Here is a 13,938-nt window from a genome sequence, read left to right as displayed (position 1 = left end):
TCATCTGGGCCTGTGTTACCTAATCAACAGATTGGATGTTAAATAAACAGTACATTGGGCCTAGGAGGATTTTAACGGTGGATATCCAATTAATATTGTTTTCCTGTGTTGTGGTCCACCTTAGATTTATATCCCTCTAATTTTTGGGTTCAAGCCCTAAAATGATCCGTAAAAATGGATGAAACACATACATCATCTTGGGGGCCCATAGACCACCGATCATCAGCCGCCGGGCTGGTTGCAGGGGGAGTAGCCAATCCGTTTCCAGGCTACTCGGGAAAGAATTAGCTCCCGAATATCCTATGCCGGCCAACGGGAGCGTGTTACCATAACCGTTTGGGCCCAACTTGATGCATTTTTTGTATATCCATGCCGTCCATCTGTTTTTGAATATCATTTTTAGTATTCCATATAAAATCATAAGAAGATCCAAATATCAGGTGGACCATACCAATAGAAACAGTAACGAATTATAGGCCACAAAATTTTTGGATCAATAGGATCTATTTTCTCATCATCAAGATCTTATTTACATTATAAACAGGTTAGATTTCAAATAAAAATTACTAAAGCCTTACCACGAGCCCTTTGAATTTTTTAATGGTGAGGCACTTGATCACCACTGTTTCCTGTGGTGTGGTCCTCCTTAGATTTGAATATATATAATTTTTTTTATCCTTTAACAAATTGGACTGGAGAAACCAATGGACGGCGTGGATATACATAACATCATCAATGTGGGCCCTACGGTAGGGATAACAACCAATAAGCCCTTGCTCAGGTACCACCTAATTCGCTCCCGCCGCATACAAAGCTATGTGGGGCCCACCGAAATGTCCTTGAAAAATCCACTCCGTCCATCCGTTTCTACAGCTCATTTCAGGACATTAGTCCAAAAGCAAGGCGGATCCAAAAATCAAATGGGGCACACAGCAGGAGTAAACAGTTAGGATTGAACTCTTACCTTTCATACCTTCGTGGGGCAACGTAAGTTCTGGATCAGGCATATGTTTGTGTTTTAAGTTCATCTCACTGAGAATAATCTTAGGAACTGTTTGGATGACATATCAACGTCATGGTGGCCCTGGAAAGGTTTCAACGGTGGGCATTTCCAGCTGTTGCCCTCTTGAGTTTTGGACCTATTCGGGCACACGCAATTCACGTCCTCGTTTGATGTGGGCCATTGGCGAGTTTTATTCAACGGCCATTGGTCTCTTCCCCAGAGGGCCCACATTATGGACGTCCGGATGTTTAAAACTCGAGCCAGATCGGCTAATGTGCTCCGTGTTTTCGGTGCATGTGAAGATATCGAGCGGCAATACTTGCAACCGGGGAATGAAAAATTGAAAATATCTGGACTTTATTTCTGGCTTCTCTTTACAAGAGCTTCGAGTGACACGGACCGTTATTATATGGACCTATGCAGCAAAAGAGTACCAGATGGGAAGATCATGGTTATGGGAGAGGATTAGGCGGGTAACACCGTGGGGCCCACCTTGATAATGTTTTATTTCTCAATGCTGTCCTTCATTCATATCCATGTAAACTTGTGAACAAGTTGATGACAAATATGCATAGTTAAATAGGATTAGGTACTGGGTAACTGGGTACACTCTTATCGTGCTGAATAAACTTAGTTGGGCTCACCTTAAATATATGTGGTTTATCTACTCCATTTATCTATTTTTCTATCTAATTTAAGGGGTTGAGCTCAAAATTGAAGCACATCCAACGGTCCAAGTGGATCATACCATAAGAAACACTGGGGATAATGATCCGCACCGTTTCAACTTTTATAGGCCCCATAGTGGCATTTATTTGTCATCTAACCTGTTCATAAGATCATATAAACATGAATGAATGAAAAACACAAATATAAGCTTGATTCACAATTTTTGTAGCCTTGAGAAATTTTCATTGGTAGAAATTCAATAGCCCCGAGAATTTTTCTACCTTAGAAGTTCAATTCAACTGTTTCCCATGCTGTGGTCTATTTGAACATTGTATATGCATCATTTTTGGGCTAAAGTCCTGAAATTATTTGGGAAAATGAATGGATGCTTATAAAATAAATAAATGACTGTGGACCTTGCAGAGCTTACTTATTACGTGAGTAACTCATACTCACCACGCAATCCGCTTAATCCGCTTCCTAAGCCTTACGAAGATTTGGTGAATGTCATTATCTCTGTTGTTTCCTGTGGTGTGGTCCACTCTAACTTTGGATATGCTTTAAAATTTGTTCTGATAACCTAAAATGAGCTGATAAAACGGATGGACGGCATGGATAAGACACATACATCACAGTTGGCCCCACAGAGTTTACTCAGTGTGCAGTCCGCGTCCCTTCCAAGAGATAGAAAACTTAGTTGCCAAACGCTACTGAAAGAATGGAAAATCCTGGATCTCGGTTCTCGACTCGAAATCCAACCCCATTCTGCCAAACAGTCGATTCGCTTCTGATCTGATTCTCTCTCATGTAGAATTCCCGATCATGGATCAGCAGCTCGAACAGGAGCAACACCATCCATTCTTATTCCCGGCTCTAAAACCCCTCTCCTTCTCTTCTCCTTCTTCGTCATCCTGATCGTCCAATCAAGATCCAATTCCCTACACTTCTCCAGAACCCTCCAAAATCAGCCAGCTTTCGATGGATTCCATCAAAAAACTCCACGCCCATCTCATAAGGACAGGACTCTACACAAACCCATCTTCCATGTCCGATGTCATTTCCTCCTACGCTCTCTCACCTCCCCATCTCAACAAAGCCATCCTCCTCTTCGCCCTCATTGAAAAACCCACCAGCCCAATCTGGAATTCCATCATCCGCGGCCTCGCGCAGAACGGCCGTCGGAAGGAAGCGATCCTTTTCTACACCGGAATGCGCCAACAAGGCTGCCTGCCCAACCATCTCACCTTCCTCTTTCTTCTGAAGGGCTGGGCCCGCAAATCGGGGATTGGATATGGAAAGAAGATTCATTTGCAGATTCTGAAAATTGGGTTTGGATCGTATACATATGTTTCCAATGCATTAATTCATATGTACGGAGCTTGTGGTGATTTGGGCTGCGCGCGGAGGGTGTTCGATGAAATGTCCAAAAGGGATTCGGTCTCTTGGAACTCTTTGATTTGTGGTTATAGCCAGAAAAATAAATTGAGGGAGGTTTTGTCTCTTTTTGAGTCAATGCAGTCGGAGAATGTGAAGCCTGATGAGGTGACAATGGTGAAGGTTGTCTTGGCTTGTATGCATTTGGGTGATTGGGAATTGGCGAATTCGATGGTTAAGTATATTGAGGAGAATCATTTGAAGATTGATGTTTACTTGGGTAACACTCTGATTGATCTTCATGGGCGGCGAGGGTCTGTTGAATTAGCTAGGAAGGTGTTTGATAAAATGCCTCGAAGAAACATTGTCTCTTGGAATGCCATGATCATGGGGTACGCAAAAGCGGGGGATATAGTTTCTGCGCGGAAACTTTTTGATGAGATGCCAGAGAAGGATTTGATCTCTTGGACCTCTATCATTGCTGGGTACTCCCAGGCGAACCGTTTTGTTGAGGCATTGGATTTTTTCCGTGAAATGATGTTAGCTAATGTGGAACCCGATGAGATTACAATAGCTAGTGTGATCTCAGCTTGTTCCCATTTGGGGGCACTTGATGTAGGGAAAGGGATTCATGATTACATTCACAAGAACAATATAAAAATGGATATTTATGTGGGAAATTCTCTGATAGACATGTATTGTAAGTGTGGATGTATTGAGAAGGCATTGGAAGTATTTAGCGAGATGAAGGAGAAAGATGCTGTGTCATGGACCTCAATCATATCAGGAATGGCTGTGAATGGCTATGCTGAAGATGCACTAAAATTCTTCTCACAGATGTTGAGTGAGAGTGTTCGGCCAAACAGTGTGACCTTCATTGGGGTCTTGCTTGCTTGCAGCCATGGCGGGTTGGTCGATAAAGGATTTGAATATTTCAAAAGCATGACTGAAGATTATCAAATAGAACCACAGATGAAGCATTATGGTTGCATGGTAGACCTCCTTGGCCGCTCTGGCCATCTGGATAAGGCATATGACTTCATTACAGAATTGCCAGTAGCCCCAGATCCCATGATGTGGAGAATATTGCTGAGTTCTTGTATGCTTCATGGAAATGTGAGTCTTGCTGAGATAATCGCCAAAAAGGTTATTGAATTGGATCCTGGTAATAGTGGAAACTATGTACTTCTATCAAAGACATATGCAGGTGCTGAGAGATGGGATGATGCGACAGAGGTGAGGGAGATGATGGAGGAGCGTGAAGTGCAGAAGGCACCTGGGTGCAGCTCCATCGAAGTAAATGGCACAGTACATGAACTCATGGATGCAGATAGGACTCATGTTGGCTAATCCATGAGGGGTTTTCCATGCCATGCCCCTTTTTACAGATGTGAGGCTGAGCAAATGAAAGACCCACCCATTGTTTGGAAGTTAGAGCATCTATCTTTTCTTTCCTTTGACAATGTGCCACCAGCCAGATACCTCACTCCATAGAAACTCATGACTTGGCAATCATCAGGTGATGGCGGATCAAATGCACTTGATTGCTTTGCTAGACCAAATAACATCATGGTGGATTGGAATGGTTTCGAGAAGCACCTGGACCTCAAGGAGGACTTCATGCCAAGAACTGGTCCATCCTTGAAGATATATTGAAATGCCTCATGAGTTTATTATTGCATCTGTAACTGCCTTCATTTTTTTATGGCAGCAGTTCAGTGAATTTGGTATGGGCCAGCCATTTTCTTTTGGCTGCCGGAAATAACTACTAATCTTGCCAAATGTTTGATTCCTGATTGTGAAGCTTCAACTAAGGTACTTTGTCACACAGCTGAATGAGATGCATACAGGCAGTCAGTATCTGTGGATGGGAAAGGAAAGAAGTTCATCGATTATGCTTTTCAGAAAGCCTCCATTTCTGCGCCGAGAAGTTACTGATTTTACCAGCTTGTATTTGTGTTGGTTTCCAGAGTTTGCCTGGGAAGTTCAACAATCTATGTTGAGTGAGCTCATTTTTGTAGTTTTCTGTGTAATACTGAGATTCAATTTCGCATTCCTATTATTATGGAATGCTTTTACTTGTTGTTACAAATTATTTGAATTTGCCTTAAAATAAGGCTTTCATAATCCAAGTTATTTTGTTGCATTGTTACCCTTGTCTTACTAGCAAATCAACTCCTCATATCTCTAACAGGGTTTTTTTTTTTTTTTTTTTTTTTTTTTTTTTTTTTTTAAAGGTAACGAAAAAGTTCATTAAAAAAGGGAGAACAAGAGGAGAAGGCGATAAAGAGCAAAGCTGCTGAGATAGCAGACAAGCTCTAAATCCCTAAAAAACAAAAATTAACATCTTTTAACCCCTTGACATTAGTTGCCCATTCCAATATAAACCTCTTGGCTCTAGACCCAACTGCTGAAGGAGGGGAAGAGGTGTTATTAAAGCATCTCTCGTTCCTTTCAAGCCACACTGACCACCAAATGGCCAAAATAGCCATTTTCCAAATGGAAGATCTTTGCTTGCCGTGCCTGAAACTGTGCCAATAAGCCAGAAGGAGATGAGCTGCTTGAGGTAGGCACCAGGAAATGCTGAATCTTTGACAGAAGTCGATCCATATTTGGGAGATGAAAGGGCAATGCACCAGAAGATGATCCACCGTTTCCGTGTTTTGCATGCAACACAAACAGATGTTCACAATCTGCATACCACTCTTTCTAATGTTGTCTATTGTTAAGATACGATTACGGTCCACTAACCAACCGAAGCAAATAACTTTAGGAGGAGCCGGGGTTTTCCAAATGAAGGGGGAAGCACGAACTGGGGAGGATGGGGAGGGGGATAGGGAGGCGTAGAGGGATTTTACCGTGAAAGAACCTGACTGATGAATGTTCCAGATAAGTTTATCTCTAACAGGTTTTGCAGTGAAGAGATGGAAATAAACTTGTTTTTAACTACTGGGTGGTATGGCATGTGCAATGCAAATGGACACACACACACACACACACACACACACACACACACACACACACACACACAGAGAGAGAGAGAGAGAGAGAGAGAGAGAGAGAGAGAGAGAGGTTTTCTCCATTGAAGGGCGAGCCAAATTCATTCCCTTTTAAAATTTGGTGAGTCAACTATAGACTCGGCCGAGTCATTGTGATTTTGTGCCATCCCCACTGCTCACAAACTCAAACTTAACATTTGAAGAAACCTGATTTGGCCATGTGATGACTGCTCAAACTCCAAACTACGCGCCCGGTATTTTGAAGCATAGTTCTAAAACTTCGTGACTCGACCTAGAATTCTGACAAGTCAAACTCGACTCAATGGGATTTAGAGCCGAGTCACTAGGAAACTTACTCAGGAGTGTGACTTACTCTTCACTCGATGGGACCCATTGAGTTGTCTCACTGAGTTGGTTGACTCGACGCAACTCGAAGCAACTTGAGCTGACACAACTAAAAAAGCAAACATTTATATCAGCAAATCACAAGCTGACTATTTATTCGTTTTAACTATTTTATATAATTTAACATTACCATTCTATTATTTATTACTAAATAATTTGAAGTTAATTATTAAGTACAGAATTGAGTCGACTAAATACTCGGCAGTCTTTAACTCAACAGGAACCTGCAAGAATTGAATTTTGTGCTTAAGCCGACTGCTTAATGGCGGACAGGAAGTGTTCCAATATTGATGTCTGAGGTTATAGTCCGACTCAACACACACACAAACTTATAATACTCACGGAAATTTGGTTCTCACGAACTCATGAGAACCCTTTCAGAGGAAAAATTACGCTGTTGTGCAACTCAGGTAGGCCTTGGTGAAAATCAAGGTTGGAAATCCTCTCACTTTGGTATGGCTCACTTGATTTTTGGATCATGTTGATTTCTAGGCTTTAGGAGTTTTATGAGGTGACTTTTCTAGTCGATAGATTAGATTATAGGCACACATGATCCAAAAATCAATGGGGGTGGACAATGATCAGGTGCAATTAGAGGTGTACACCAGTCGAACCGAGTCAAGCTTGGCACAGCTCGACTTGGCTCGGCCACTAGCTGACCCCAGCTCGAACTCAGCTCAGTCCTCGAGCCTGATTGGCCAGTTCGGCTCAGTTCGGTCAGCAGCTCGGGCCGGTTCGAGCTGAGATCGAGCCTGAGCAACATCAATATCAAAGTAACCGAGTCACCGAACGGGTTTGATTTGAGTTCAATTCGAGTTGGGGTCTTGGGTATCGATCCCTAGTGGGGGTGGCTAACATGGAGTGTGTGTACTGACATGGTTGTGTATTAACAAGCTAACCCCCCCCCCCCCCCCCCCCACCAAAAAAAAAAAAAAGAAGCTTGGGCAAAGCTTGAACTCGGTTCGAAATTTTTTCGAGCTCAAAAAATCAGCTCGACTCAGGCTCGAATTCATTCAATTTCGAACCGAGTTGAATCGAGCTTTTTCGAGTCGAGTCGAGCGAGCTAACTCGGTTCGTGTACAGCCCTGATTTGAACCTTACCCAACCTGTTGGCTTTTTAGAAATATTGGAATATAAAACGTTTTCAAAAGTCCAGATTTTAAAATTCCCCCAATGAATATCAATGCACACCATGCTTCTCAAAACACCAAAAATGCACAAAATCAATAATATACCTTAATATAGAAAGGGTTTGACTTTACCACTGTCAACCGTCTAATGTTATAAGTCTCTCTTCAATCTATCTTAGATGTAGGAGCAGGGAACCATGGTCAACCCTTTTGGCAGTGGCCAAGGGCTGATGATCCCACACACTCCTGGTACAGTTTCAAAAGTCCAGATTTTAAAATTCCCCCAATGAATATCAATGCACACCATGCTTCTCAAAACACCAAAAATGCACAAAATCAATAATATACCTTAATGTAGAAAGGGTTTGACTTTACCACTGTCAACCGTCTAATGTTATAAGTCTCTCTTCAATCTATCTTAGATGTAGGAGCAGGGAACCATGGTCAACCCTTTTGGCAGTGGCCAAGGGCTGACGATCCCACACACTCCTGGTACAGCCCAGCTCTCTCTCTCTCTCTCTCGGGTACCACCATAAGCTTTATTAGTAAAAAGAAAAATTACATAAGATGGGAGGGGGGCAAAGAACCTGACCTCCAAAACAATTTACAAGGTCATATGGAACAAATGAAATGGCAATTAAACATCTGATAAACAACTTTTTTTTTTTATTAGCAGATACAACCAAGGCAAAATAAAAGCTGTCATTGATTTCCTCTTCTTGGGCTGGTTCATCAAAATTACTCAATTATGATACGAGGGATGTGGCAATCTTGTCGCGATCTTCTCCTCCATCTCGGCAGCGCTCTTTTAAGACTGGACAGTTCCAGATAATCAATTGATGAAGCATGGTGAGGTGTTGCAACTCCTCTGGTAGAGACCCCAACCGTGGACAGTTAATGGACATCCAGAGTTTGGAGGGCTTCAAGTTGTACCAACCAACCACAAGGGAGCGATGTCAGCTCATGACTCCAGGAAATCACCAAATGCTTAAGGTTGGGGAGGATGGGTAAGGACGCATTCGATGACATTCCAACATCGCTTGTGGCTAAAGTCAGCTTCTGCAGGAGAGGTGGAAGGTTGCAGGGCAACGCCTTCAGCTTTGGGCAGTTTTCTATTCGTAATTCGAGGAGTGATGGCATAACCTCTCCATCTCCACCTCTCAATTCCCATTCCTCCCAATTTGGCATGATCCTGAAGAAGAGGGTCTCCAGCTTGGGGAATGAGACACCACCACCCCCACTTCCATCATTGTTATCATCCCCACTAAACTCACCACCCACTTCTCTCACCTCTTCCATTCCCATAATATAAAGGTATTTACAGGATGGAAGTTTCCCAAGACCTGGCAATTGTTTACACTTGAAACATCCCCAGAGTTTTACCCTGACTAGATTGGAGAACACCAGGTTCTCTATCCACTTGGGAAGCTTGGAACCTTTGTAATGCCGTATTTCCAACTCTTTCAAGTTTGTGTGAGGCTGGAGGCTTTCGAGCACGTCCTCCATCCCCTTCACCTCAGCATCTGATAGTTCACCAGGTCCGTAGTCCTGCTCCAAGAATAGAGCATGAAGGTGTTGCTTCTTATTCAGCTCTGCCTCTGTAGCTTCATCCCTGCTCCTGACATTTTGCAAGCCTGTAATTTGAAGACTTCCTTGAAGATGATTGAGGTGTTTCAGTTCTCCACATTTGCATCCTTCATCCCCACCCCCTACAATGAAGGTTGTTAACGTCGGAAGGCCAGTTATTCTCCCTATACCCTGCAGTAAGTACTTCAACATTTCAGTGTCTTCTAATTCTAGATGTCTTCGGCTTAACAATTTCCTCATCCCTCTAGGCAGTTTTCTGAGCTTCTCACAGTGATTTAGTCTCAAGGTCTGTAAATTTCCACAGTAACTAACTCCCTCTGGCAACTCCTCTATGTCTGTGTAAGACAAATCAAGATATCTTAAGTGTTTCAACTGTCCCACTGTTCAATGCAATTTCTTAATGCTAGTGTAACTCAAGTCCAATGCCCTAAGGCGTCTCCAATGATTAAATAAAATTTGTGGCACCATGGAGATTCTTGAGTCAACTAGCAGCGTTCGTAACTTGTGGGCCTTATACATGGTGGCCGAAATGGAAGCATCATCACCAGTTTCATCACTGACAATTATAAAAGAATGGCGGACATTGTTGGTTTAACAAGGCTTGGGTTCTGATCTCCACCACTGAACACTCACTTCCTACAACAGATTGTGCAAGATCATAAACTAAATCATGCATCTTGCAACTTTCTATGTTCTTGTCTTTGTCGAGTTTTTCATCTTGGAGTAATGAGCGTCTTAGTAAATCATCAAAATACAGCACACCAATTTCCTCCATATCTCTACTACCGTCACAGTGGATGAAACCTTGAGCTACCCATGACTATCACATCCTTCTCTATATCGTAATCTTTCGGGAAAATAGAGCAATACGTGAAGCACTGTTTCAGAGCAGGAGGTAAATCAAGGTAGCTTAGTAACAAAGCTGGTAAAATGCCTCCTAGGACATCACCTGAGTCCATATCTCACTTTCCAAGACAAGCTCCCACTCCCTTCTTGTCCTTCTTGAGCACATGGCACTCCCTATTGTCTTCGCTGCAAGAGGGACCCCTCCACACTTCTTTACTATTTCCATTCCAATGTCTTCCAAATAAGAATGCTCTTCTGCACTCCGATGCTCAAGACTAACCACCAATCATCATTGGACAAGACTGCCAGTTTGTATATGTGAGCCCTCCCATTGCAATTGTAACCTTTTCACTACGAGTGGTTATAATGATTGGACTCCCTAAAGAACCAGCTTGGAAGGGAAGTCTCAATTTATCCCACTCCTCACTTTCTTCACTCCAAATGTCATCAAGTACAAGCAAGAATCTTTTCCCCTGCAACATTTCACATAGGCAAATTTGCAATTGATCCAAATCTAATTTTTCACCCTTAAACTCAGTATCTGCAGATTTTATAATTGATTTTGTAATCCGTTTTACATCAAAATCTTCAGGAACACACACCCACATTCTCATGTCAAAATGCCCCTTGACTTTCTCATCATTGTAGGTGAGCTGAGCAAGGGTGGTCTTGCCCACACCCCCCATTCCAACTATAGAAATGACAAAGGGCACCTTAGTTACCTCCTGCAAAAGCAAGTCTAGGACTTCATTTTTCTCATGTTCTCTACCTACAATCAACGGTCCGTCAAGTAGGGAGCCTGTCTCTCGCTCCTTGATCACGCCCCGCCTCGCTTCACTATCCAGTCTCTCCCTCTCTCCACTATCTACTCTAAGACCCAATTGACTTGTCTCTCCAGCAATATAAGCTAATCTTTTCTGTGCCTTCTTTATCCTACTCCCAATTTTGCAGCGTAACACAACATGATTCAAGCAAGTAATAGGCAAAAGAAAGGTTCTTACGTTGTTCTTGCTGAAACAGGACCTATCACCTTCATCAGGTACTTGTGATCTGAGAGCTTCCGTTGTCCACTCATCTAGTATGTCGTCGAGATGGTAGGCAACATCTTTGACCTTCTCTAACCAGATCTTCACAGCTCTGTCCTTCACTCACCGTGGCTCAGCATCTTCAAGCACAACTTGAATCAAGGTAAACGTACTAGAAAGGCTTTCAATCTCGTCAGCGACACCGACCAATGAAGATACCTCATCTCCAAGAATACTGTTCAATTTCTCTAATGCAAATGAAACCAGCGAATCAACCATTTTTTTCTTCTTCTTTATTTCTCCTTTTGGTAATGGGAAGAAAAGAGGAATTTTTGAAGGCTCGAAAAAAAATCATAATTCATTCTTAAACCCAACATAAGTAATTCTAAAAGCCTATCTTTCACGGGGAAAATGTTAAAAATACCTCTTCTAGTAGTCCACTAATACTCAGGTCGTGTTAGCATGTGAAACATAGGTTATATGGGCTCAATAAAGTATATCAACCTAATAGTAATTTTGGTGTCACAATTTTAACATACGAGGAGAAATACAAATATCAGCTTAATCTAAAACTTCTATGGCTCCCAGAAAGTTTTTGATGGTGGGCATTCAATCAAGACTATTTCATATGTAGTCTACTTGAGATTTGGATCTACCTATTATAAAATAATCTTGAAAAATGAATGGACAATGTGGATACAATACATGCATGATGGCATGCCACATCGTCGCTGCGCAATGGAAGCAATGTCGGGACACTGTAAAGTTAGTAAGAAATCCACTCCTCCACCCGTTTTCCCATCTCATATTAAGGAAACAGTAAGGATTGAACATCTACTGTTAAAACATTAGTGGGAAGCTAATATATTTTTGTTTTCAGTACATCCTAATAGCAACGACTTAATGAACGGTTTGAATGGCAAATAATAATTGCGGCATAGCCACAAGGCGTTTCAACGGTCGACAGGTCCAATTGAATTTTAGATCTGCCTTATTTTCAGGCTTATGTCTTAACATTAACTAGTAAAGTGGATAAATGGAGTAGATTTCTCACTAATATCAAGGTGTGCCCCACCTAGATTCTGCTACCAGAAGTGACCAGGCAATCCGCCTCACCTACTGTTTGATGTACTATGGTTCACCTGAGATTTGGGTCTGCCTATATTTTGGATCATGGACAACAATGAGGTTTCAATACAGATGGATGGAGTGGATGTGACGCAAATTCATGACAGCAGATGACAGCAAATGCGGATTTCCTGCGAAAGCCTTTCTGAAGTTCCTGGGAAAGGATTCTGTGTGCGGCCCACTAAGATGTTTTTAATAAAGCCACTCCGTCCATCCATTTTCCGAGCTCATTTTAGGACATGCGATAAAAAATAAGGGTATTCAAAACTTAATTGTGCCACACAAGAGGAAACAGTGAAGATTTAGTGACCACCGTTGATGCATTTATATTGCCACAAAAGTTTATCGGTTTAAATTCTTGGTGTTTTCACTTCATCTTAGTGATAATGACCTTATAAATGGTTTGGATGGAGTATAAACACCAAGGTGGAGCATAAGCAGGTTTCAATGGTACTCATTCCTTTCCGCACTGTTTCATATCATATGGTCCACTAGAGTTTTGGATTCTCCCAATTTTTGTTCACTTGTCCTAAAATGAGCTCAAAAAATAGACAGACGGGTTGGATTTCTTACAAACATCACAGTGGCCCCACCCAGAATCCTTGCGCTGGAACCTCCTACAAAAGGCTTTAGTAGGGCTGTACACGAGCCAAGCTAGCTCGAAAAGCTCGCTCGGCTCGGCTCGATCTAGCTCGACTTGACTTGGCTCGAACGATGATTCGAGGTGAGCCAAGCTTCAAATGACTCAGCTCGTTTTGAAAACAAGCCGAGTTCGATCATAGTGGATCTTGACTCGACTCGACTCAAATATATATTATATTATATACAATATATTATATTTAAAAATAAATAATAAATAAATATTATATATATATATATTATTAATTGAATATTTGATTTGGGAGTTGGGTCGGTGTGGGTTGTGTCAATTGGGTCGGGTTGCTGGGTTGAGTCAGGTGTGAGTTGGGTCAGGTTGGGAGTAGGCTCGACTTGACTTGAGGTAAGGTCGCCTCGAGCTCGACTCGAAATTTTTGGAAAACAAGCCAAGCTCCAATGGTAAGCTCGAGGCTGAGCTCGAGCTCGAACTCGAGGAGAGCACGGACAAGTCGAGCCAAGCTTGGCCCACCTCGACTCGACGTACAACCCTAGGCTTTAGCAGGAAATCCGCGTCACATGACAGCGGCTCCAGGGTCAGGGATCCCACCCACGGGCCACATGTGAATGTCTGCTTCTTCAAGGATAATCTTGAGACGCATGCGGCGTTCTAAAAAAAAAAAAATCACAACTTGACACATTCACACTAGTGGGCAGACGCATGGAATCTCGTGACGCATGCACAAAAAATTCACTTGATGGATTCACACTTTTGGGCCCATCGTCGACGTGCTTTATCAATAAAGTTTATACTTAATGAATGATCATGTTGGTCCACCAATTGCCTAAATGCGGACGATTAAAACTAAGATGGATAGGACTTTTTTTATACCAAGCATTCTAAACGTACCTATCTAGACCGTCCATCAAGTTCATAGAACTGTATATAATGCATCATGAAAATTCACAACAATTAAAGCAGTCTTCCCCTCTCGATCAATGACATGGAAAATTGAACTATCAAGATCAGGTACAACACAAGAAAGTCTAGTAATCAATACGAATAATCCATTCAACAGTCTACTTTGGGGTAACGGTTTTGGGTGGTCGGTGGATCCCAAACTGTGGGGCCGACTGTGATGAATGACTTACATCCACACTATCCATTAGAGCTAGGC

The 13,938-nt window shown here is 42.2% G+C and overlaps 2 protein-coding genes across 2 annotated transcripts; one reads left to right on the top strand and one right to left on the bottom strand.

Annotated features, from left to right (window-relative positions):
• The first annotated feature begins 2,353 nt into the window (after positions 1–2,353).
• Positions 2,354–5,190, top strand: LOC131250856 (pentatricopeptide repeat-containing protein At2g22410, mitochondrial-like). Its single transcript, XM_058251217.1, has 2 exons — positions 2,354–4,476; positions 4,566–5,190. Exon 1 carries the CDS (start codon positions 2,651–2,653, stop codon positions 4,394–4,396), a length of 1,746 nt encoding a protein of 581 aa, XP_058107200.1. The 5' UTR covers positions 2,354–2,650; the 3' UTR covers positions 4,397–4,476; positions 4,566–5,190.
• Positions 5,191–10,288: 5,098 nt separating this feature from the next.
• Positions 10,289–11,317, bottom strand: LOC131251884 (putative disease resistance protein RGA3). Its single transcript, XM_058252878.1, has 2 exons — positions 11,258–11,317; positions 10,289–11,155 (listed from the first exon to the last, which is right to left on the bottom strand). Exons 1-2 carry the CDS (start codon positions 11,315–11,317, stop codon positions 10,289–10,291), a joined length of 927 nt encoding a protein of 308 aa, XP_058108861.1.
• Between the last annotated feature and the right edge of the window lie 2,621 nt (positions 11,318–13,938).

The sequence above is a fragment of the Magnolia sinica genome, chromosome 7, assembly GCF_029962835.1.
Source record: "Magnolia sinica isolate HGM2019 chromosome 7, MsV1, whole genome shotgun sequence".
NCBI classification, from domain to species: domain Eukaryota; kingdom Viridiplantae; phylum Streptophyta; class Magnoliopsida; order Magnoliales; family Magnoliaceae; genus Magnolia; species Magnolia sinica.
Note: the sequence above shows the minus strand (reverse complement) of the source record. Positions and strands in the feature narration are given on the sequence as shown.